Here is a 27026-nt window from a genome sequence, read left to right as displayed (position 1 = left end):
GCACGATGCTGTGGTGGGGGTGTTCCTAGAGCTGGTACAGCCTTGAGTGTTAGACCTTTAGGAATTATATTTTTCTCTGTGCAGATTGTGTAGGTTTTCAGATGGGAGGTATAGCTCACATGTTTTTTGGTAAGTTTTCTAGCCTGTAGGAATTCGGTGCTTCGTGGCATTGAAGAGTTATTGATTTGCGATGTCTGTCATTTACTTGTCTTTTTGCGGGCAGATTTGCGTGGGGTGTTTTTCTGTTCGGCCGGTTTATTATCCTTTGCGTGGCTTAATTTGATCTCAGTCTTTATTTGAGTTTGTGTGTGTGCAGGCAGGCGTGTGGGGATCTGTGCGTAGACTTCGGTGGTGGGTTTTCTGTTGTCTGTTGCCATTGTGTCTGCTTGCACTGTGGTTGATGTCATTTTTGGTGTTGTGTGTGCCTTGTGGTTCTTTTCACATTCCGCTCTCTGTTTTCCAACAGTTCTTGAGGTGACTGTTTCACTTGCGCAGTGGCTTGCTTCACATTCCACTGTTTGTGTTACCTGCGTTCTCGAAGTGACTGTCGCAGTTGCGTTGTTCGCGGTGGCACGCTCCGCAGTGTTGGTGGGGGTGGTATTTGAGGTGGAATTTAAAAGAGTTTTCCTGTACTTATCTTTAATAAAGGACTTGATGTGTTGGGAAACTAGCTTTATTCCACTGCGGTATAAGTGGAAGCTGTCCCAAGCTAGGTGTTCGTGTGGTGCTTCGTGTATTTCTGCGTGGTGCATGGTGTCAACATTCTTATGGACGTGTTCTAAGTTGAAAATATAATGAGTTGAGCTTGTTAATCTCCTCATTGTGCTTCATGAGTGCATTAGTTTGGTAGATTAGTGGGCGGTGGTTGTTTTGTAGGCGGGGAGCGACAGTCGTTATGGTTATATGTGCGTTTGGGCGGTGGTGGTGGAAAGCCTTTATTGGGCTATATATATACAGAGAGGTGCTCGGGGAGAGACCTCTAGTTGGTCGCGCCCCTTGCAATACTGGGCGGAGTGTCTCATTCCGGGACCCCGTTGGTCTTGACCGCTACGTAGGTCCGCCAAACTAGGGCTTGTTGGGCCGATAGTTCCTGGCAGCCGAGTAGTGCCGCCTCCCAGTCCTCTCGGAAAGGGGAAGGGGTGATAGCGGGGAGAGAAGGATTTTGCCTGCATGCCCAAACCATGTGGAAGGTGTTGGCCACCTCCCCACAGAAAGAGCAGCGGCCGTCAAAAGAAGGGTCAAAGTGCTTGAGAACCGCCGGGCACAGCAGGGTGTTTGTAAAGAGCCTAAGGAGAGTTCGTTCGCCAGCTTTACCCAGTCCCTTCATAGGAACCGGGTAACGGCGGTGTTCGGCACGATAGTGCTCAGTAATGTCTTTAAATGAAAGAAGAGGGCTGTGATCTGGGTCAAGGTCCTCCCAAGTGATGCCTGGTGCCCGGTAAGTGAGTGCGCGGGCTGGCTCATGGGCGGCTTCGTTGCCTGGCATGCCTTGGTTGCGTTTGGGCGAGCGGCTTGTATGGTTCTTACTACGTCGCTCATGGACTCTATCGTATCCGCGGCGCTTTGTGTTCTTAGGTTGTTTGTGCCTACATTGATAATAAAGTGTGTGGTGTCAACTGGCGTATCACAAACTAGCGGTTGAATATCTGATGTTTGTGCCCCACTAAGATGTCTTAAGTATGGCGCGTGTGGGCCTCGTGGAAAATGTTCCTTCAGGTATCTGTACTGACTGTCTCCAGGGACTGCTACATGGGCAAAGGATAACAAGGGGCACTTAAGCTGTTCCGTCATCGTCAGCTGGCATAGAAGTTCAAAAACAAGAAAGGGGCTGACAGATGGAGTAGCACACTGTGGCATAAGGTTTGTAAACAGGGATACAACCAAGTCAGTAGAGATACCTGAAGGAACATTTAGTGCCCCTTGAAAGACCATGCCGCTGCCTTTCAGTCACCCCATACATTGCACCGCAATCTCCTTGTCGCCATTTTAACTAATTCAAAATTACTCGACGTATTGCTGCTATGCTACTCAAGTCACTTTCAACTCATGGTTCTTTTGTGTGTCTGTTTTTCTTTTTTTGTCTTTTGTGTTACTCGCGCACTGACAGCTTGATCGGCCGTTCTAATGCCTTAAAAACATGCCGCCATCGACTCCCCTTGAATACCTCCTAACCTTTCGCATCCCCAACACGCTCCCAAGCCCCCGTATTTCTTGAAAAATTTCATTTTTCTCTTTCTTTTTCTTTCACTCCCTCCTTTTTTTGGTCTGTCTTGGTGCCGCCCTGGCTTCCCCCACACCCTTTCTATTCTTTTTTTCTGCTTCTATTTCTTTTATTTTCTGCCCGCGTGCCCATTCTCACGCTCTTGTCCCCTCGTCTTGGGAATGAAGCTCACAGACGTCGGACGACCGCGCTTGTTTCTTCTGGTAATCTCTCTCTTTAAAACCAGCCGCCAGCGACAACACCCGCACGTGCCGTCACTGCACTAACCCTAACACGCCGAGGATGACGACGCCGCCTTTGACGAAGATAGGTCCTCCTATCGAAACGTTGGCCAGCCTTTCTGAGGCACCTTATCCCTGTTTACAAACTTTATACCACAGTGTGCTACTCCCTCTGTCAGCCCCTTTCTTGTTTTTGGACTTCTAGGTTGCATTTAGTGAGTCCAGAAGTGGTAAGGATGTTATTTTCGTGTAGTATGGAATTGGTATTAGAAAAGCGTGGACTGCAAGGAATTGTTCTTATGCCTTGGCTCTCATGTTTTTATGCCTTGGAGACGCAATATCAGTAGTATACATGTTGCCCTAACATATTATGTCATAAGTTTAGTAAGAGTGGACAAATGGGTTGTAAAGTTACAGTAATGTGGTAGTGCGAAGTAAGGGCTCGTTTTTAAGATGCGTATACCCTAAGCTATTTTATTTTTTACGTTAGCAAAATGATTTAGATATTTCAAATTGAAATCAAGTGGATTACCAACGAAAGATGACCATGAATTTGGAGGAAGGCGGTGAGGAATAAAAGTGATAGGTGGAATGGATGGTATGTTTCGCTGATATGAATAGAATACGAGAAATTTAGTTTTACTTGCATTGTTAGAAAACATGTTTACATTACACCTACTTAGGACATTTTCTAAGTCAGCATTTACCTTATTAACGAGAGATGAGATATACTTAAGAAAGGTGAATATAATGGTGTCATCTGTATACCGAATGCGTTTTGTGGAAGAAAGACAACTAGGTGAATGATTTATATAAACCAAGAACAGAAGTGACCCCAGTATAGTGCCCTGGAGTACACCAATGTTAGTAGTTGGCTGTCGGGAATAAGCAACGGGAAATAGGAACAACTTGAATTATGTTATATACAGAGCTTTTTAGTAGTGAAACAGCCGTGTAACCTACGCCGCCCCCTTCCTCAACTGCAAGAAGATGGATCTGTTCAAGATCGACACACTAGTACGAACAGGATTTTTTTAAAAAAGATCCTAAGCCTCCCTGGAAACATTAGCACGGATCAACTCCTATAACTTGGGCTACACAACACGGCGACCGAACTCCTTTAAGACACAGCGAAACACCCAAATTACTCGGCTCTCACTCACAAGAGCGGGCAGCAAGATCTTACTAGTAGCAGGCATACAGCCCCTCTTCATGCCACCAGAGAAGTCGAAACAATGCCCAAACTCCAAGCGGGCAATAACAGTTCATCCAATCCCATGAAACATACACCCGACGCACAACGAAGGACGGAGAAAAGTGAGAGCTAAGGCTATTCTCGACAACATCAAACGCAACGAGACGGAAGTCCTCTTCGTGGACGCGGCCAGATATTTGAATCTAGGCGCCTACGCGGCCTCCCTGTTGGACGCCCATGGCTCGCTCGTCAACGCAGCCACGGTAGTTACCAACTTCTCATGAAGGGAACGAAATGGCCATCACGGTGGCCCTTCGAAGCTGCAGAGGAGCCTCCGTCATTTACTCGAACTCAAGAACAGCCATTATAACCTTCTCGTCGGCCATCGTCTCCTGGAAAGCAGTTATGGTTGTCAACAAAGTGTTTTTTTCCAGAAACGGGAGATTACAACCATATGTAGCCACACATCACATGGTTCCCGGCCCACATCAACAAAGCCGGCCCACAACATGAAACGCAACGAAACGGAATTCCTCTTCGTTGACGCGGCCAGATATTTGAATCGAGGTGCTTACGCTGTTTCCGTGTTGGTCGCCCATGGCTCGCTCGTCAACGCAGCCACGGTAGTTGCCAACTTCACTCATGATGCAAAAGAAATGGCCATCACGGTGGCCCTTCGAAGCTGCAAAGGAGCCTCCGTCATTTACTCGGACTCAAGAACAGCCATTATAACCCAGGTAGCACACAAAGTCTTGAAAACGTCGTATTAAGGGATTCAACGTCTGAAAAGGATTTTTGACCAAAATCGACGCATCAAAGACGTTCCAAACAAGATAGCTTAAAAACGAGGGGTGAATACGTTTTGCAAACGACTCAAAACGCCACCGCCACGCCACGGCGCGTCAGCCTCTTTAGCGGCTTCTACAATATTCAACAACCCATCAACGCGATCCAACCTTGCGCAAGGTGGCGATACCGTCGTCAAATCATGTGACCAAGGTGGCCACGTGATTCGTGATGCCGGGCAGCCGGGCGAGCCGCGGCATAGTCGCGTCGTCATGGCGTCGTCACGTCACCGCACTCGCATTGCGCTGTGGTGTGTTTGCGGCTGTTCTGAACGTGCTGCCGCTGCCCTTTGCTATGTAAGTGTTGCAGTGTTTTGCTGTCAAGAAAACGATATTCTGTGATCAGTTTTGGTTGTGCGATATGTTTGTGTGGTTTTAATTTGGAAATCAGTAGTGTTTTCAATTGTTATTTGATCAAGGCGGCCACGTTATTCGTGAAGCCGGGCATAGTTACGTTATCGCACTCGCATGGCACTATGGTCTGTTTGCGACTGTTCTGAATGTGCTGCCGCTGCCCTTTGTCATGTAAGTGTTGCAGGGTTTTGCCGTCAAGAAAACGACGTTCTGTGATTAGTTTGGGTTGTGCGATCTGTTTGTGTAGATTAATTTGGAAATCAGTAGTGTTTTCAATTGGAGGGCGCGGAGTGAAGGGCACTAATCAGCTCTTCAAGTTCACTGTCATGTTATGTGAGGCGGCTTTTCACTGACGCTGTAATTAAGGCGTTAAGGGCAGTATAAGGACGAAAGTTAGAGGGACGAAATCGTGCCTGTGTGTCCCTAGCGTCGGGGTCGGCCGCTATGCGTGATCCTAACAAGAAAGCATTTTGCAGAATGCGAAGAAAGGCGGCAAAATTTCTGTCTGTGCTCACCTTGCCGATCTCCTCAATAGAGCCATCATCGTGGTATTTTAGTCTCCCGTTTAGCAAGAGTGTTGCAGACAAGGGAACTGGTTCAAACAGGCTTTTTTTTAATGATTCACTACTAGTGCGGTATCCCAAAAGGTGAGGTCAAGTGCTCACCCTATTTTCTTCCCTCGCGCTACAGCGCACTGACAGAATTTTGCGTGCACCATACCGTGCTTTTATCGTTTGCGCTTCAGGTTCTCGATTGTGTTTTCGCCCACTTGACCCACGTGATGGGTATTTCATGGTATTACCGTGTACCACATGTGTCCATATATTGTGTCCAATATATGAAACGGCCAATTCGATTTTATTTGACGCCTCAAATGGTAGTAATGTATTGAGTACCTTGTAGCTTTGTGCTTGTTATCAATTTTACTATTTGGCGAATGGATACAGCATGTACGCTGCATAACTCACTTGTGCATACTGCATACGTGAGTCCAGTATGCCCTTGGTATAAAATAACTTGTATGCTTTAGGTAGTACGATTGTTTGCAGTTTGGGAAATGTGTCGGAATGTACGCTGTGCGCCCTTCGCGCTTTACGGCGGCCTGCCGAGTTCGTGCGGGTGCCATGTGTGCGCATGGAGTTCGCGAAGCGCTCTCGCAGTTTTTTTTTTTAAATATATATATACATGTGTTCTGTTCGCGCGCTTCGCACAACAGGGCATGTCGCAGTTCTTTGTCCTTGTGCAACACATTTTCCTAGCGTACGTCTGTGCATTATTTGGTACCGGTTTCACACGGGGCACTTTTAGCCGCTATCCAGTCCGTTACAAATCGAATTTCTCGGTCGTGATGGCTCCTCTGCGCAAGCTACGAGAGTGAGCCAGTCGCATCGATAATTTCGATCCGGATCGGGCTTGATCGCGATCGAGAGTGGTCGTGTGACACCGGTTTTACACATGGCTCCCACATAGGGAACACTTTAAGTTCAATGCTACTGAGTGAAGAGCAAGTGCATATATATGCCAGTGGTGGTATGTGGGCAAGTCTTTCTGGTGAAGCCAATAGTTGTGCATTCAAAATATTTCAATTACCAGCGTAGTGCATCAATGTGTCTACTTCGACAAAATGGAAGTGCAGATATCTGAGCATACCTGTCCAGGGCAGCAAGTACGTGTGTCTACATTGAAACCACTATCAGCATGTGCGGCAGTTCTATTTTCAGCAGCGGGACTGCACAATAATCAGTAGGATGCTCTCAAGCTGTTTATCTATGAAGCTCTGCCTGGTCTGTGCCAAATATTTTTGGATGTGAAAGTGGGGGTGAATTGGTAAACATCAGTGGAACTGTGCCTGGACTTTGTGGCAGATGTTTTTGGATGTGAAAGTGTGAGTGAACTGGCAAAGAATTTGCTCTGGGCTACATGTGTTAAACGTTTTTCTCATTCAGAGTGCTTTTTTTTTTACTTTAGGAGACTGGAGATGTGCGCAAAGTGGGACATGTCAGTGTGCTAATTATTGTATTTGCTGGCTTGCAAATTATTCGTTGCAACTTTGTTTTTGCCAGAGAGGTACAACTTTGCCTCTTGTAAAGGGCTTTTTAGATAAAACACTTACTATTTATTATGACCATTGCTGCCTTTGTTACACAAATGCAGCTTCCAGTGCATTCCAGTTTATTTCCATGTTTATGTAAGTTTCTAATATGAGGCTTGCATATTCATTTCTCACGTTCTGGAGTGGCAAGATGCAGCATTATTGTCTCATCGTTCGCTGTACTACAGTAGTGTTCACTTAATTGTTACACTGAATCCCCCGTTTAAGTATTCTGTACTAATTTCACTTGACTGCTTTTTTGTTGTATGGTTATTTTTTTCTCGCCAGTACCTTCTTTGATATATCCTAAAGGCAATATTTCCAATTTTGCATTGTTCCCATTTTTTTTTATTTCTGTCACAGGATTGTTTTATGATGGTATGCGGTGGTATTTCTTTTTGTGCTCTTTTCAAGCTTCTAGATGATTGGTAACATTGCTTGGAGGCAGTTACCATCCAATTCATACTCTTGCATTTTTCAGTCTACTTCTTCCATTCGCTCCGATGTCACTTCTGCATAACTCTGGTCCATCTAATAGCACGCGCACTTTACTATGATAAATTAGACACTTTAGTACACTCCAGGTTTTTCTGTTCATTTTTGTATGTGTACTTGGAATTTTGTTTATGTGCTAGTGAATGTTCACTTTCGAGTTCATTACGAATCCTTTCTGCGACTTTTGTCATTGTTGATGTAGTTTTATTTCTATTTGCATTTCTCACACAGTTTGTTCGAACCTTGCATAAGCATTACAGTTTAATAAAGTGTTCTTGCTTTGTCACAATGTTCTCATTTCATGCACTCTTGGCATGAAGGGCTTGGTCTGGCCACCTGCCAAGACGTGGCCATTTGTTCTTTGCAGGATGTCATTCCCATTGTGGTTTTAATCATCGTAGCTTACTAAAGGCGGTATTAAGGATTTATTATTCCTAACAGGCTCATTTTCGTGCGACTTGGTAGACGATGCGCCGGCCATGCGGGGAACAGTGCTTGGCACTGCGCCATGGCTCTTACAGTCAACACCGACGCTTCTACTCATCTGGGGCGCGATTGGAGATCGTTGTTCGAAACACCCGATCAGTTTCACCTAACGCCATTGGCCTAGGCCGTGCCAACGGGTGCGGCTGACGACGTCTGCGCGGCATAGGCCAGTCGCGTGAGGCGAAACTAAACGCGTGTTTTGAACAACGATGTCTCATCGCGCCCGTCACCAGCGAAAATTAGCTTCAGATGATCGTAAACCTTTCAAGACCGCTTCCAGACCAGCTTTTTGATAACGTCCTAAAAACGTTTAGAAATTGGTTACGAATAGTTTTGGCAAAGGGATCACTTGTGTCTTTTCCAATCCTATTTCTAAACCAGCTTTTCGAATACGTCTTGCAGACCTGTTCTAGATCGTCTCAAGAAAGCAATTAAGCCGGACATTAGCAGAGATATCCGACGTTTTCCCGCCGAAGTTCTCTCATTCGTGTCTTCTTTAACCCGTTTTTATCGTCTTGGATAAACGCTACGAAAACGTTACGTATCTCTTTTGTGCTACCTGGGAACCTTCTCTGCGGCCCTCGTCTCCTGGAAAGCAGCTATGGTTGTCAACAAAATGTCTTTTCCAGAAACGGAAGAATACAACCATATGTACCCACACATCACATGGTTTCCGGCCCACATGGGCGACATTTCCGGATGTCCTGATTGTAATACGGATAAGCGGGCACACCAACTGGCGCGAAAATTCACATTCCATGTCTGTGGTCCACCCCCTCTCTTCAACCCAGCCTGTTGGGACCTAGACAACAAAGACGCGTTCGTGTCATACCACAAGATCACTTCAAATCATAGGTTATGACGTAAAACTTTCCCCCTCCTCACCCAAAGCTCAAAAAAGCACACGCCAATTACAGACAGTTGCAGACTAGAACATACATCACACCAACGACACCAAGCAGGATCAGTCTAGACCTTTCTACTGAATGCCCACACAGGGGCCACGAATACAGCTTCGAACACATGCTCTGGCTGTGCCCTGCCAGCCAGAGAATGTGTCCTCCTGGGATTCAGCGCTCAGAAGCAGAGTTCATCGCTCAGCTCAAGGCTTTCTAGAGCGCCCAGACCGTCGCGAAGGGCTCCGTCTACCGGATCCGACCTGGGTGTAGCGGCCGGATTGATTTCATTCTTTCTCTTCACGACCTAACTGAAGTTCACACTCACTCACTCAGCAGTCTAACAGCAGGCCCACAAGTGTCAATTCCTTCCAGCATATAAAATGGTATATTATGATTTATGCTTGCTTTATATCGACAAAAACTGGGCGGCGAGTAATCCTTCGTCGATTAATTTCCTTAGTTAGTCGGTAAGATGAATGAGTGCCAGCTCTTTGGATAATCCACGGCAAAAACCAAACTCATATGAAGAAAGGATGTTAAATTTAGAAAGGAAAGGTATTTCGTTAGCCACATTTCAATTTGTTTCTCAATAACTTTCAAAAAGAATGGTAGCATGCGAATAGGTCTGTCATTATGTAGTAATGAGCTATCGCCTTTCTTTTAGAACTTCGATGGTTTTGCGACGCTTATGTTCAGAAGGAAATAAAGCCGTCTAGAATGATAAGGTAACAATAAGTGATAGTATGTCTGAGATTAGGTGAACAATTAATTTAATGTTAGCAGAATGGACCTCATCCCTTCAAGCGCTTTCACTTTTTGATTGTTTATAATTGCAGGTATTTCTCCTGGCGTTGTAGTAAATAAAAGGAATGAATGAGGTAGACGGTTCATGCTGATGATCTGTGTAGGAGAAGGTAAAGTATTAAGAAAGAAAAAAATTACTAAAAGCCTCAGTTATATCGGCAGTAGAGCGCCGCCTAATAGAATGCGCCTGTTTGGTTTGGGCGGTTCAGAAACGTTCTGATCTTTATTGACCAAAGCTGACAATGGCAAGGACAATGATGTCTATGTTCACATCAGTACAGCGTAATGCAACGAAGGGCCGTGCGGAAGCATCTGCCATTTTGAAACCGACCACTGTCCTCTGACCTGGCTCAGACAGATGTCCCCTAAGAACGTACATTTACTCATACGTAGTCTGATACTTCAGGAACACAAATTCACCGTCCATAACAAAAAAGGCAAGTTAAATGGGAACGCGGTGAATTGAGCTGGTTGTTTCAGTAAACTCATGTATTGCCTTCCTTCCTTTGAATAACGAGGTATGTAGATTTATTATGCGCGGGAAATCACCGCGCTGGCCTCACCGCGTTGCTTGTGTATAGTTATATTGGATGTTTTCATTATTGTTTTGTTTTCTTGCGAATATTTTGCAACGACAATAATTACCTGGCCTTGTCGGCATCGGAGTAGATATGGAAAGCTTTTTAGAAAGGTGGCTAGATCTGCTTTATTAAAACTGACATAGAAAAAAGACATGGTTTAGTTTGGTGTGCCAATGACCTGACCACTTGCACGGTGGCAGCGCTATGTTTTTTTTTTTTTTTTGCTGACATACATTTTCCAGTGCACGGGATTCAGAAATTTGTGACACGAAGCTCGTGACCAGTGCATTACAAGCGGTATCAGTGTTCTTGATGGCCATTCCGAACTTCTGGGGCAGCTGTTAGATAGGGACCATTAATTAGCGCTGATCAAGTTCTCCGAGCGCAACCAATTCGCCGCCACATTCCAGTTATGGTGAGCCGGTGCGCGTCGACCGTCTAAACGGAACCGCCAAAAAGGTTGGCTATTCCGTGCTCGGGTGACGCTTCCCGAAACCGTACATGGAGGTTTTTGACCTTAATCACGGCAAAAGCTGCTTTGTGCCACTGAGAGCTCGCACAAGGACAACCCATCGAGGAGACAACTCCAGACTTTTGCGGTCATCGGAGGACAGATGACGTAGTGTCACCATTGGCCGAACATTACCCCACTTGCACGGGTGTACGATTCGATGACAATTACGGCACCTGCATGAGTTTGACGACTGGATGAAAATGCTGTAAAGCAGTGATTTGAGCTTGTTGTTAAGACATCGTGAGGTTTATAGAGCGTGAAAAAAGACAAGGACGAAGGTGAGACGTGACACACACAGGCGTGACACACACAGCGCCTGTGTGTGTCAGGTCTCACTTTCGTCCTTGTCTTTTTTCACGCGCTATAAACCTCACGATGGATGAAAATGGTATGACCCGATGGACGAAGGGGGTATAAACCAGAAAACCATCGGAAAGGAAGAGACGTTGTTACCACGGGCAGCAGCGTACGATTTTCTGCCGGCTGTCGATGAACCTGGACTCTCATTAACGCGATAGCGTTAAAGGCCACGTGTCGCAGAAAATCCTGCTTCGGCGTCCCGCCTCCGGCGTCGAGCATCGGATGTCACTGTGGCAAAAAGAATTTCGAACCACACATACTCAACCACGCCAGCACTCGATGGGCGCAAGAAAGCTACTGAACCAATTGAATCGCTCAAGGTAAAATGCGCAGAAAATTGTAAAGTACGACTTGCACACAATCTACATACATGATAGCGTCTCATTACAATTTGAATTTATCATAACACTTTACTCTGTTACGCGCATACCACAAAACTCTTTTCCAGCGTTTCTACCATTCATCGAGTGGCTATGACCTCCCAGTTTTGCGCGTGCAACTCTTGAAGGCCGTAAAGTGGCGCGTCTGGTTCCTTGCCACTCCTTCAGATGGCGCTCGCCTCCGCCGCGTCGTGTGCCGCAGCGTGCGCTGCTGCCCGCACGCAGCGTACCCAAAGATGAGGAAGAGGCGATCGGAATGTTGGTGGAAGAAAATTAGGGAAAGGAGAAACAACGAAACATTAAAAAACAAAGTTCACAATACGGGTTCAGAAAGTTTCGCTAAGGGAATTCATCATGGGTTCTTTCTTAGTTTTTTTTTCTTCTTTACCTTAGGTAGGACATTAAGCAATATAATAAGAAGACCTTGGTGGCTCAGCACACCACACCGTTTTAAAGAGGACGGCCATAGCATCCATCAGTTCATCGCGGCACACAAGAGGGCTCGCTTTCATGCATAGCGCTCAACGCCAGCGTTCCCGGTAAACATCCCGGTTACATAAACTGCAGTTACCGGGAAGCGTGAGAAGCAGTCAGGGACCTTTGAACGCTTTTGCGTTCCACCCTTAAAGGCAAAGCTTAAGAGTCCTCCAAATTTTTTATCTGTTTCTAATTCTGTAAATGATGTAGGATAGGATAGCAATAAACATGATTTATCTGTAAATTATGTAAATAACCCTGACGTTCTCCAAGTCCCCCTCAACGTCGATCAACTCCCGCGCTCGACGGCAACATTCACTAGTATATATATATATATATATATATATATATATATATATATATATATATATATATATATATATATATACCGAGTTGAAAACGACAGCAGGAATTTCTGTCGCGACTACAGAAATCTGTTGTACGACCGCAGCTTCTCATGTTTCTGTAGTTTCGAAAGACATTTCTGACGTTACGACAGGAATTCTGATGTCGCGAAGACCAAGAGTATTGAAGTCGCAACAGAAACGTTCTGTCAGGACAAGAGTTTATGAAGTCGCAACAACAACATTCTATCGCGACAGCGATTCTGACGTCGAAACAGGAACTCCCTGTCGGGTCTGCACATTTTCTGTCATACCGTTAGAAATGTCCCACTTGCTGTCGCAGCTACATAAGTTCTGACGCCGCGACAGAAGCGCTTTCCTCGCGACGCTTTAAAATAGCTTGTTAGTTTCGTATCGGGGGTGTACACTGTACTTTTCTCTTGCATGGTATTCAATCGTACTTCTCTAAAGCCGGCTATGCTGATAGCACCAACGTCGGTATTAAAGTCGACGTGGTGAATTGTTATAATTGTGCCGTGGGGACGAGGTACCATGAACGCCCTTCCAGCCTCCTCAAAATCGGCCGCTTATCAAAATCATATCATATGGGGGAATGGCTGCGTATCCGTTTTGATTTATTTGGTAAGATGTGGCACACAGACCTGTGGACTTACATTTGCCGTTACACTGACACATTAGTAAGATGTGGCACACAGACCTGTGGACTTACATTTGCCGTTACACTGACACATTAGTTATTTCCGTGAAATATTGCATAAGCTTTTGCGAAGCGAAAAATAACTTTTGCGTTATTCCAAAGAGTTGCGTGAGAAGCTGTCTCGGTCGGGTCTCATTATTGTGGTACAGCGCTGCCGTGAGAAGCCAGTATGCTGTCAGAATGAACACTCATCTACGAATGTTTATGTAGCTACTTCGCATTGGATACTCGAATTATATACGCGCTCAAAAGTGTAAAGAGCGAGAGACAACTGTCGAAATTAGCCGTAACAACCCTAACAGTGTCCCTGGTCACCGTTGTCCATTTCTGAATTTCTTATTTAATATGGATATCGTACAGCGAATTCGATGTTCTAGCACTACAAATTGTACCGGTCGATGGTAAGAACACTTTTACTCTTCCAGAGATGCGGCAGTTGACGCGGTGGAGTGAAAGCGCATCTTGGCTCTTAAAATGGAAATGTAAACATCAACGCAGACAGAGATTCTTACTGTTGACAAAGCCAGAATGCACACCGTGAGACATGGTTGGCGCGGGCGTCTCCGGCGGTCAGAAGAAGAGGCTTGTTCGAACGACCACGCTTGCGATGAGCTCCGCTGGAAACAGCGCATCGGCCGTCGGCCGAGGATCACACCCACCGTCAACTACTTATTCCGGTAACTATGAAGTCGTTCTTCCTTGCCTACCAACTGGCAACACCGTTCTCAATTCAGTTTTCCTGCATGCTGACCTGGTACGGCGACCGTATCGGGCCCCGGACTTTCGCGATGCTCTCCTTTGAGTGCTAAATGCAACTGATATCCACGGCGCTGGCAAATAGCAGATGAGCAATTTGCATTTAGTGACATGTGTTAACAATATTGCGAAATAGAAACCTGTCGACAAAGGCGAGATGTTGGCGAAGGGCCTCACGTGCCTTGTCACAGACCCGGAATGCAAGAATATCAAGATGAAGCTTCTTTGGCTTCCCCCACCCCTCGAACAGAGACGGATTGTTGAAACGCTAGAGCCATATGGCAAAGTGCTGTCCATCACGAGAGAAATGTGGCGGTGTGTCAGCATGGAGGGCTGGCAAATGACTAATCGCGACTTAGCGTTCACACCGAGAGATGGAGTTTCTGCTAGTAATCTGCCACATCTATTGGGCATATACGGCCACAAGTGCCTTATCTTGGTTCCTGGCCGACCACCACTTTGCCTCCGGTGCAACAGAGTTGGGCATATCCGGCGACACCACGCTGCAGTAACTGTCACCGCTACGGTCACCCTGCAGATGCATGCGTCGGAACCTACGCTGACAACCTTCGTGGAAATAGACCAGCTGAGGATGATACCATCAACGATCATCTAATGAACGGGAGCGAAGTTGTGGATGCAACTGGTGAAACACTGAGACACATCGACAAGAGCAGATTAAGCCGTCATCGGCTGACATTAGCCTCAGCCAGCGAGGATGAAACTAACGTGCCTGACGACGAACCAACTGTGTCATGGGCAGAATCGCCACTAGTTCCAGATCGCCCACCGTCAGTGGAATCTGGATCGATGCGCAAGGCCGCTAACAAGCGTCCAGCGCCATCTAACAATTCATCGCCCTCGGGAAAGGAGGCTCGCGTTCCCAAAGTGTAAAAGTTGACAAAATCGCTCCGGGGAACACCTACTCCTGCAGATGTCCCTTGCGTTACGTGCACCAAAAGGTCCATAGTGCATCAGTTCATCAAGAAAGGAGTGGTGCACCTCTGGAGCAGCGTTTAGACGCTGCACCTTCATAGGTAATCATGGTGGGCACTCTTCTCTTCCATTCTGGTACTTTAAATGTCCGTGGCTTACGAAGTAAGCGACGGCAAGTAAAGCTTCTTCATTCGTTACACAATCGAAAATTAGGTATTATTGCTATCTAAGAAACAAAGATTGAATCCGACGAAAACACAGAAGTAGCTCTATCGCCATTCCTATATTACTATAATGTTTGTGTCAGCCATGCAGTAAGCTTTTCCGTAGGTTGTATGTTACTTGCTTGAAAACATTTACCATGAGATTTGCTACATTTGTTTACAGCTAGGGAAGGGCGCCTAATCTGTTGCGATATTGATATCAGTGGTATGAGCTTTAGATTTGTGTGTGTTTATGCTCCCAACAAGTTACGTTAACGCGAATGTTTCTTCCTATCTCTAAAACATCATTTCTGTACTGATCGTGCATTGGTCTTCTTTGGAGACTTTATTGTGTATGTAACGCGGAAGATCGTACGTCAGTGAAGCTGAGACGTGATCGAAGTAGTGATGCGTTGCAACGCCTGATATGTGATTGTCAGCTTATGCACATTGAGGAAAATGAAAAGGCGGGATGTCGATACACGCTCATCTAGGGTACCTCGCATGCAATGCTTGATCGAATCTACGTTTCACTTAGCGCGCTACCTCGAATTTTTGGTTACACTACGCACCCTATATTCTTTAGTGACCATTGCCTAGTCCCAGCATCGTTTGCCAGCCATCGGTATCAAAGTCGGCGTATGTGCCGGGAGCTGTGGAAGTTTAATAAACAATTACTTTCGCGTGAGTGTTTGTTAAATCGTGTTACTGAGCTTATAGCTCATGTGTCACGCCGCAAGGACTTGTCACTCTTTGCTTTGTGGGAATTATTCAAACAGGAAGCTAAAATGATAGCTATCGAAGAATCATCAATATTGGCCTTTGAAAAAAAAACGAATAATTACAAAGCAATGTATGGACTTCTGGGTGAATTGCATGAGCTTGAATGCATACATCCTGGTCAATATATTGATGCACAGTTACAAACATTGAACGCAGACAAATGCTGAGGTGCACTAGTGCGTGCGCGAGAGCAGCGTTTCCTTGAAGAACAACCTTGTAGTAGGGCCCTTGTTGATGAGTGCCGACACGCGCTGTCTAAACAAATACTTGATATAGAGTATGGTGGGATAACTGCTAATGAGCCTGCTGTAACAACTAAAGCATTTTTCGAACGTTATCAAAAACTATTTCGAGACCAAAAGTCATTGGATACAGATGCTGCCAAAAAATTGGAACGTTGCTGCCCCAGTTAAATAAGTATGATTACGATTAAACAAATGACGACATTGATATTAATGAAGTAACTGCATGCACCGATTCCTTAGCGAAGGGCAAGACGCCCGGCCCGGATGGCCTTACTGCCGAATTTTATCAGTGTTTTCGTTCCCTCTTATCACCATTATTACTTCAGGTGTACCGTGAGGCCTTGGAAGTAGGGTACCTAACCACCACAATGTACGAAGGACACACCGTCCTTATAGCAAAAAGCGATGGCGGGACTAAATTGCAAAAAAAGTTGACGGATATTGGCCTATCTCCTTATGCAATATTGATTATAAAATTTTTGCTAAGGTATTAGCTAACCGTTTGCAAGTTGTAATACGATCTGTGGTCGGTGATAATCAAACATGTGGCATCAGGGGCCGGTCCATTCAGACGAACATTCATGTAGCGAGATCGGTGCTAGAGTGTGTAGCTGAGGGGTTTGGACAGGTGGCAGTGGTAGAGCCAGATCAGGCTAAGGCATTCGACAGGGTGAATCACTCATTCCTGTTTGCTGTTCTAGAGAGTAAAATATCAGATCCCTGCTCCTTAGATGTGTCGGGATATGTTAAGCTAATGGCTCAACGAGGCTGGTAGTTAATGGTTCTCTCTCCGATCCGATTAGGCTTGTATCGTCTGTACGACAAGGATGCTCTTTGTCACCGCTTCTGTTCTGCTTGTATTTAAGCCTCTTTGTAGGAGCATTCTTAAAGAATTAAATTGCCAAGGGCTTAAATTACTGACTACTGAGGTTCGGGTTCTTAGGTATGCAGACGACGTGGCCTTTCTGGTACCGATAAAAAGAGTGTAAAGACTGCTCTTGCAATTACAGAAGAATTTTGTGCGGCTTCTTGTGCAAGCGTTAACTTCGAAAAAAGTTCAGGTTTTTGGTGTGGATTATGGGTCACATTGCCATCACGTTACGCAGGCATTCAATTGAACGAACATCTGCGTTACTTAGGTGTGCCGCTCTCACAATATAGAAATAGCAACGCTCATTGGTCGGGAGAAGTTGGCAAAATCCAACGTAAAGTGAATTCATGGCGAGGGTGGAATTTGTCAATGTTCTTTCGTGCTGAAGTGTGCAGCTTCCGATCTTAAGTATGTGCTGCAAGTACTGCACTGCTCATGGCTTCGCCTTCCGGCACTGCATCGCGTATTTGCAACATTTATTTGGAGTTCGAGTTGTGAATCGATGCGGCGCGACAATCTGTTCCTTCGACTTGAACGCGGTGGTCTAGGATTAGTCCACCTCTTCGTCAGGCAAATTGTTTCTCGCCTGTATTTCTTTCGAGACAGTGACCATCCGTTTTTGCTTGAAATGTTTCAACTCCGCTTAGTTCATTATATTCCTAATATCATAGTGTCATCACATGCCAAAGATGTCCCACAAGCTCCTTGGGGCTTTCTCAAGGAGGTTCCTGACGCATTTATGGAAAGTTAGATTCGGCTTGGAGTACGTGATCACTGCGAGTTGAAAAGCAATTTCTGCGGCACTGGTGGACTCTATTTCCCCAGATCCTTCGTATCGTGCACCTTACTAAAGCCGACCTTTTCAGGATGTATCTCCTGGAGTAAAAACATTTTTCTTTCAGTTATCTTCGGAAACACTACCTGTTAAAACTTGTTTGAATTCGAGGGGTTGCTTTGTGCCGTGGTCAACAAACTGCCGACTCTGTCGCCGGGCCAAAGCCATTGATCACTGTTCCATAGAGTGTAGGGACGCTGTATTTTTGGGACATTCTCCAACGGACGCTTAAAAAGGGCATTGACATGACTCCATATTCAATTAGGTTTCTGCCGTTTAATGTTACGGGTGGTCCTCCCCATGACATCTTTATAGTACTTCGTTTATACACCCTATGGGCTGTGTCATCGCCATGCCGAATGACCGCGATATACAAAATCCTTCTTTAGCTAAAGTGCTGCTTATATAAGAAGTGTCTGTGCGGGAACCTCCGCCAGACTGGATGCACGTGTTCGATGCATGCGTGTGCTTGCCTGAGTTTTAAGTTTATAGTTGTGTCCACTTTGGATTACACCTTCAGTTTTGTTTTCGATGTATTAAGGAAAAAAAATTCGGCGTGGTGCAGTGGTAATATGCTGGGCTCGGGATCAACAGATCCTAAATTAGAATCCCCAGCGGGAAGGTTTTTTTGCTTTGATATTTTTCTTTTTTACTAAGAAATTTACATAACCGTAAAGTGGTCTCTGCCAATTTTTTATTATGTATTGATCAATAACAACAGAACTTTCGATTACAGGACGCCACACTACAGGCAACAGAACGACAAACAGAAACAACGTCGCAAAATACGAGCAACCGAAACTTCCTGTCGGGTTTTTCAAGTGGATGTATATATATATATATATATATATATATATATATATATATATATATATATATATATATATATATATATATATATATATATATATATATATATATATATATATACACACACACGTTCGGTGCCGTGGCTTCTGGGAATACCAATAACTCCGATACATTGACCTTTTTGTGCGCCGAATAGTGAATCGCATACTCCTTGCCTTCAGACTAAACCGTTCATTTCTCATCGCATCATTTATATAGTTTATGCCACGTCGCCTAATTAGCTGTTCGCACAACAGACCCACGCGGTCGCGATTCGCCCCAAACAATCTTCTCGTTGCCGATGTGTCATTGTATTGTATTTACCCTAGGATGAGAGATGTTAACGAATTATTGTTGTCACATTTTTGTCAAAACTTGTGTAGACAGCTTTTTTGTTAAGCTCTTTTGTAAACCGTGCCTTTGTTAAATTTGTTGCTGTTGGAAGCTGCTGTTACAACTATCCCGTCGCGTACTGTATTTTTACCACGTTTGACATATGTACTTATGATTCATGACGGGTGTAGTCACCGTGCAGCAAAAATTTGTCTTTCTCATGGTTGTTTCTTCTCTTTCATTATATAAGTGTGTTTTTTTCTAACCACGTGTTATCTTTTGTGTAAACCCTGTTTTTGTTGTATCTACTGTTGCCTTAAGAATTGGTTGCAACCATCTCGTCCTGCATTTTGCTTTTGTTTTCTATATTTAACCGCGTCTCTACAGCGTCCCGTTGTTACTGTACATAGTGGTGCTCTGGGAACCTGTTACAAACATCCCATTTACTAATGGGAGTCTATAGCACCGAAGCTCCTGGCCCTTGCACCAGTAACCCACAATCATCATCATCACCACATTACAACCATACCGTCGCGAATTTTTTTTTTTTTTACATGTACTCTCTATGTGTCACGAGGGCAAGCTCCTTACAGAAACGAAGTGTCTTGGAAGTGGATGAGCTCATAGGGGCGCCCGTATGCCTTGTACATATTTCAGCACAACGCCTCACCGTTTTCACGTATTTCATTTTTCCTTTCATTTCATTTGTTTACCTTAAGGACCCCACTAGGGGGTATTACACAAGGGTTGTGTGTGTACATATATAATAAATAATACGCTCAAATTTGCGACAACAGGTACTCAGTCACATTGGCAGAAAAAGATGATGGACAGGTGAGAACGACGATATTGCGAGGAAGGCTGCTCCAGTCTTTGGCTGCACGAGGAAAAAAAGATGCTGAAAGATTAACAGTCCTAACACGTGTACGGGAAACTTGCAGTTGGTGCCCAGTGTGAGGAGATATGTATGCAGGCGGTGTGATGTAAGGAGCGCTGTTAAGTAATGAATAGTAAAGCTTATGGAATAGACAGAGTGTTGCTAGGCGTCGGCGGAGAGGTAAAGCTTGCAACCCAGATTCCGCTTTGAGGGCTCTAACGCTGACTTCGTGAGAATAAGATGACTGAACAAATCTGGCGGCACGATTTTGTACCGCTTCAAAGTCATCTACGTGGCATACTTGATGCGGGGACCATATGGCTGACGCATACTCTGGTTTTGAACGGATAAGCGATTTACAAGCTAGTAATTTAACGTGTTGGGGCGCGTTACGAAGGTGACGTTTCATAAAACCGAAACTTCTATTCGTCGATGATATGACGTTTGTATTATGTGCATGCCATGAGAGATCATTGGACAAAGTAACGCCTAATTATTTGAACGATGTTACTGCTTGTATAGGTTCGTGCGGGAATGTGTGTATGTGCGGGAATGTAACGGGTCACCTTTGGCGAGTAATGGAAAGAAGTTTCCATTTTATCGGGTTAAGGGTCATTAGCCACCGGTCGCAGCATTCGCGGACACGGTCTAGATCATGCTGAAGTTTTGCTGTGTCGCAATGGTAAGGAACTGATCGGTAAATTAAATAGTCGTCAGCGAACATTCGGATTTGGCAAGATAAGTGTTGACGCAAGTCCTTAATATATATTAGAAATAGGAGAGGACCGAGAACAGAACCTTCGGGTACACCAGGTGTTATAGGAACAGTGTCAGAGGTATAATTATTTACAAGGACGTGTTGGGATCGGTTCGACAATTCCTTGATCTAAATGAGAACGTTGTGGTTCAGGCCTAACAGGTTTAGTTTTAATAGTAATCGTTGATGCGGCACTTTAGCAAACGCTTTTGCGTAATCTAAGAAAATGGCATAAGTTTGCATGTTGGTGTTGAGGTTAACATGCAAATCATGAATGAAAATGGCCAGTTGGGTCTCGCATGAGAAGCTCTTTAGAAAGCCATGCTGAGATGAATGAAAAAAGTTACTTTTATCGAGGAATGCCATGATATGAGAATAAATGACATGCTCCATGGTTTTGCACGGTACACTTGCTAATGATATGGGGCGGTAATTTAGTGGGGAATCTTTTTTACCAGATTTGTAGACAGGAAGAACCTTCCCCACTTTCCAATCATTTGTCATGTGACCTACAGAGTGCATGAGAAAACAAAATGCATAGATTTGCAGTAACGGCATGTCTGGTGTTCTTTAAGTGCTTGGAATTGATTTCGTCGACGCCTGTCGATGAAGAAAGCTTAATGTTATCTAAAAAGATAAAATTCCATCTTGAGTTATTGTGATAGCAGGCATAGTAGACAGAGTTCTAACCGGCGTCGTAGGCAAATATATGCAGGGTTCTTTTGTGAACACTGTGCTAAAAGCAATGTTAAAGGTGTAAGCGCATTCGAGGTCCCCGACGGTTTCTGCCATGGTCAGAGTGATAGTGCGTGTTTCGATAGGTTTGATGACCTTCCAAAATTTTCTCGGGTTATCATTTAACAATTTTGTCAAGTCGTTGTTGGAAAATTTGTACTTAGGAATTCGCAAAGCAATGAGGTAGGCATTCTCGGCAGTATAGGACCGCTTCCACGCATTAGACGAGGCTCTCACCTTAGCAGCACGAAAAAAGCGTCTTTTTCTGCCTTCTGATGTTTTCAGTGTCTTAGTGAACCGTGGCTTTTGGTGGTTCTCACGGAAAGTAATTTAAGGATGGAATTTGTTGGCCAAGTCCTGTATTTTGCATTTGAATACTTCCCAGCTCTCCTGGAGAGGCATCCTGTGAAATCGGGCTTCAAATAAAGGAAAAAAAATTCCAAGCTTAATTGCGTCAGAGTTACCCTTTTCATACCGAATGATTGTTTTCTTACGTACTTTGCGCCGTTCAAGGCAGAACGAAAAATCGACGTGGATAACTTTGTGGTCAACAATTTCTTTAGGGTAAGTTATATATGATAAGCTCTCAGGATTCGTAGTTAGTATAAGATCCAAGATATTAGAACTGACGCCAGCAACATGCGTTGGTTCCCTTAATAACTGAGTTAGGCTGGTATTCAAACATACTTCTACAAAATCTTTTAATTCTCTGTGGTTCGCACCTGAGGGAGCTAATTTCTGCCAGTCGATAACGGGATAATTGAAATCTCCGAAATGCAATATATATGAATTTGGATGTGCTGTACCGAGATCACTCCGAATATTGTTCAGCTCACATGAAAAGTTAGGTGAAGTATGCGGAGCCCTGTAGCAAACACCGAGTAAAACGGATTGCGCCGATGAGCGAAAAAATTAGCCATAACATTTCTAGATCAGAGACGATGCCAAATGGTGTGCACGATAAATTAGGGCCAACAGCAATCAAGACAGCGCCCCCTCGAGTGCATCTGCCGTCATTTCTGAACTCTTGGAATCCTGCCAAGTCAGCAAGTACTTCTGTGTCAGTGATATCAGGGGTAAGCCACGTTTCGGGTAGTATAAGTATGTTGCTGTTTGAAGAAATCATGATTTTAGACACAAGTTCACGCTTAGGTAGGAAACTGCGAATGTTTGTGAATATGACAGATAATGAAAGATTATTTCTTGGCGTGGTTTGGTGGCGAGTAATCACATTTTTTTTCGGGCGAAAGATTGCTATAGCACTTCTCTTACAGTTTCAGATGCGCTATCAAACACGTAGCACTTAGGTCCGATTTGCAGGATATTGTAGCGCAGAATAAATGGGCAGATTGATTTCTGGTAAATGCAACAAGGTGTCTGCGAGCAAATCGATCATGGTTATATTGCGCTCAGTTTTACAAACACGATATTAAGGAAGGACAGGACGTGGACGGACGGACGCAGCGCAAACTACCAACTGTTTAATACTGTTAAAGAACGCGCTTATATACAAGGAGATATGGTGCGGGGGGGGGGAGTACATATAAAGAGATATGATAAGGTGACGACAAGTGATCATAGTTTGAGTCAGGCATACATCGTTCACATGCACCCGTTCGCCCTGGCAAACTCGACCTCAGCTTTGATAAGCGCGATGGACGGAGTGCTTACGCACATCTCTTTTTCTTTAGCTATCGCGAGCGCCTCCCATATTTCTCGCTCCGTTTTTGTTTTTGATGTTCCAATGACTGTGGTGCTTTCTAGTAGCGGGGAGCATTTGCATTGTTTGCAATGTGCGGCCAAGTTGCACCTAGCAACTGACAGCACCTAGCAACTTGGCCGCACATTGCAGATTAAATTCTACCACCTGGGGTTGCTCAACGTGCACTCAATGCGTGGCACAAGGGCGATTGTGCATTGCGCCATGATGGGAACGTGTCTGTGCGGCCGGTAGGCCTGTTCCACTCGGACACGAGAGGCGAATAATGCCTCAATACAATTACATAAGTGTCGTACGTCTCTCTGCGTACAGTTCTCATCACCCTTCTTTACTCTTCAAACATCGCACGCCACCTTCGTATTGTCCTCACCATCACGTCAACGTTCCGCGGTATATCCATGTGCTTTGAAGCTTGTATTTCGGCATAGCTTGGGATAGCTGTACTGCATAAGCATTGCAAAACGTTAGACTGCCTTGATGTGCATTTGTAGGCTCAGACGCTTTGGGTGAAACGGCACAATCCGCATTTCGATTGGGGTGAAGTGCAGAAACGTCCGTGTCCCATGCGTAGCGTACGGTTAAAAAACTTTGGGGGTCAAAATATAGCGAAGTCCCGGGCTACGGCGTTCCTCATAATAGCAACATCGTGTAAGCTTGTACAGTCTTAAATTTTCTGTTCTCATGAAACAGAAAGCGTGGAAAATTGTATGTATTTATACAATTTAGAACGTGTGGGACTTCGTGCCAGTATTATATGTAATATTTCAGAAATCTGCATCGATGTTCGCGACACTTGTGTCAACATAGATCCCAGAAATGGGATTTTGTTGGGTCATTGTTCGCTGTACGTTCATATGTTATCATGGAGACATATTTTCTGGCGTATACATTTGTCTTATTGTTCAAGGGAAGCTTGAATTGGCTCACAAGTGGCGTTGCCGTAGTCATGCAGAAGAACACAGTTACTGCCAGAGCACAGCAGCTGTGGCGAAAGAGCGGTTTGATGAGTTGACAGCTGCACCGGCGCCGAAGCGTGAGCCATTAGCAAGGATTCCAGATGCATAGGTGCAAGCTCAGGCAATGCGCGAAGCCAATCAGAGGTTTCGCTTCCGCCGGGGAGGGAAAGGGCAATGAAGCGTGTCGCGCGCGCGGCGCCGGCTTTGTTTTCGCTCAGTTCAGTCTTGGAAAATGGATGGGACGGCCGCGCGTTGTGCGTTCCCCCAAGGAAAGGGCAGCCTTCGACGAGCGCCGGTGTGAACTCGTACGTGAAAGGGCTCGCCGTCGGTGCACCGTTCCAGCCGTTAGAGTCGCCGGAGCCCAGGAAAATCCGGCAGCAACGAGAAGAAGATTCCGAACTGAAGAAGCGGGATGCCAAAGCAACCCGGCACCGTTACCTGTGGGTTACTTAGCCGTGGCGAAGGTCAGGTGCACGCAGCACAAGCTGCGCTTAACCCCATTTTGCGGAAGGGGAAGAGTTGATAATTATTTGTTTTTCATTGGGATTGCATTGCACTTGTAAACATGGAAAGGGATGTAGCAGATCTTGTGTCACCACGTGTTAACTACTCGAGCGAGCTGGCTTATGAGTGCTTTTGTGTGACTATGGCTACGCTATTTGAGGAGCGTTTATATTTTCATTGCAAATCGGCGCAGAATAGTAGCCGGCGCATCTAGAAACATTTCGTTAGATATGTTTATTATTATTATTAGAAAGGTTGTCACCGGTGCATGGTAGAAATACTAGTATGTATTTATAAAGAGAAAATGAGACATCTACCGAAACGTACCTAAGTGCTACAAAGAAAACCCATACCCGTTCCTCTGAAGAAAAGCTTCGGAGCCGAAGAAAAATTCGTCCTTATCCGGGTCACGAATCCGGGACCATCGCCATTCTGGGCCAGCCGCTCTACCATCTGAGCTAACCCGGCGGCTAGCAGATGGCACGCGAAGTCGAATTTATCAACAACTCAGAACGAAAGGCAAGAGTTTGACGTAATTGTTCTGCGGAAATCCGCAAGGTGGAGAAAAGCAAGTATTAAAGGCAAAACGAGACATCCACCCAAACGTAGCTAGGGTTCGAGTCCCGGACCACGACAAATTTTTCTTCAACCTCGAAGCTTTTCTATCGAGGAACCCATATGAGTTTCCTTCGTAGCGCTTAGCTCTGTTTGGATGGATTTCTCATTTTCCCGTAATTAATTACTTCTCTCCACCTTGCAGATTTCCGCAGAGCTATTACGTGAAACTAGCAGATATTCTTTGTATGATACTTCGTACATAGGGACTGTTGCCACTGTTTTCAAATTATCACCGTACTGTCATTGTTATGTGCGATAAATTATCATTTGACAAAAATATTTATCCTAAATTTAGAACATAAGGCAGAAAGTGGCACAAACGCCTGTATGTCATTAGCAATAATCGCCGTTTTGCGAAATGAACCTGATAGCCCACAAACAAGTGCTGTTGTAGTTCGCTCAATTTCAACAGTAACCTCCCCAAGCGGTTTCTCGCAGTGGACGAAGACGACCGATGCAACCGGACCGTGGATATATACCAGGGAGTGGAAAGTCCTCCAGTGACCGAGCGGAACCGTGGTCGACCCCTGCACTGCACCTACCGTATCCGAGTGAGGCCTGCTCGGGACGACTGGGTTGTCTTCGTTCGATTCATCCGGCTGCGCATTGGCGAGCCGTCCGACGACCGCCAGAGGTAGGGGCTTACAGTGAGTTCACGCCTCAAAGTGTAAGAGATTGCTCTTTGCGACGGAGCTGCCATGACTTGTTCAGCTTCACCGTACACCCTACGCATTTCATTCACTCAAGGCAATTTGGGTGCCCAATCGCTCCGCTACAGTGTACACGAAATGGGTGCAACGCCGCTGCTGAATTCAGCAGCATCAAAGGGTCTCTCGAGCGTGTTAGTTAATAAGTGCAGCGGCTTCTAGGAAAAAAAGACAAACGAATTGAGACAGCACGAACAGCTGTTTTCCACTTCTTCCGTTCCTCGTAAGAGCGCAGGAGATACGCACAGTTTTCAACTAGCCCAACGATACGCACTGCGAAGAGCGAATTTCTCAACCCTTGGGAACACCCGGTACATACATTGCAATCAGCAGCGGTGGCGCGGAACACCGTACCTGTGAGGGGTTCGTGTGTGACAGCGCTGTACGTCGTAAACTGAACCCGCGGTCACCGCCATCTGCTTACGGAAAAGTACTGTGAAATGTAAGCAGGAAATAATTTTCGTCGGCATAAAATCTCGCTGTGTTACATTACAGAAAAGCGTTTTGCGCAGTATGTCATATTAGCTCTCAAGCGCATGCCTTGGCTACTTCGCACGCTCAACTTATAGGTCGTGCTACCAAACACAGCAGTTTGCTTGTCCAAACGGTTGACTATAGCGCGCGGGCTGAAATTTCGCTACTGGATGCACCGCTGTGTGACGAACGGTCCTTTACCAACTGCAGTAGGCAGCTCGATATTGAGATCAATTGCCCGCTTTAAATGCTGTTCCCGATGCCAAAGCGAGCATCGTAGCTGTCGAGTTGGTTGTCGCGCAACAATCACTCGCTCCCCAGCGGCAGTTGTGCATCGAGATACACAATCTCCTGCAATATCTTGTGTATAGATCGATGCCCATTAAACTAAATTTTAGCCCTTTTCTTCCGGGTGTACGTGTTCAGCTTGCGCATCTCGACCAGCTCAAACTTCATTACGCCTACAGAACCTTGTCATGCGCAAGCTACCAAACGGCGAAGAGGGACGGCCTAGCACTGTTGAAAACCGGTATTTATTTTATCACTGCTTACTGCTGGACTACATCGTTACGGTTGAAAAGATGCGTAGCTACATCAAGAAACGAAAGGACCGGAACGGCGTCATGTACTATAAATTTATCTCTTGTAAGATAAAGTTATGCTTAACCATAACGTCGTACTTTTTCATGCCCGCTTACTTGTGATTGGAAGAAAGCGCAGCTTCCATTCCGCCTACCACACGTGTTCACCACCATTGCGCGTGGCTTGTCCATACCCACACAGAAAGGGCAGTGCCTTGTTATTGAGGCTCGAGCTGGTTGCCTAAGCACAACGATTATGCGGATACCACGAGCTGTAGGAATCGCCGTGGGCGAAGCTTT

At 45.3% G+C, this 27026-nt stretch overlaps 1 protein-coding gene across 1 annotated transcript in view; it reads left to right on the top strand.

Annotated features, from left to right (window-relative positions):
- The window catches only part of LOC142590696 (uncharacterized), a 512892-nt gene that overhangs the window by 189144 nt on the left and 296722 nt on the right, over nucleotides 1–27026 (top strand). The window contains exon 2 of the mRNA XM_075703114.1: nucleotides 25403–25598. Within this exon, the coding sequence (XP_075559229.1) occupies nucleotides 25403–25598 (196 nt within the window). The remainder of the gene's footprint in view (nucleotides 1–25402; nucleotides 25599–27026) is intronic.

This window comes from Dermacentor variabilis, chromosome 8, assembly GCF_050947875.1.
Source record: "Dermacentor variabilis isolate Ectoservices chromosome 8, ASM5094787v1, whole genome shotgun sequence".
NCBI classification, from domain to species: domain Eukaryota; kingdom Metazoa; phylum Arthropoda; class Arachnida; order Ixodida; family Ixodidae; genus Dermacentor; species Dermacentor variabilis.
The sequence above is the reverse complement of the archived record's forward strand: the minus strand, read 5'-3'. Positions and strand labels throughout refer to the sequence as shown.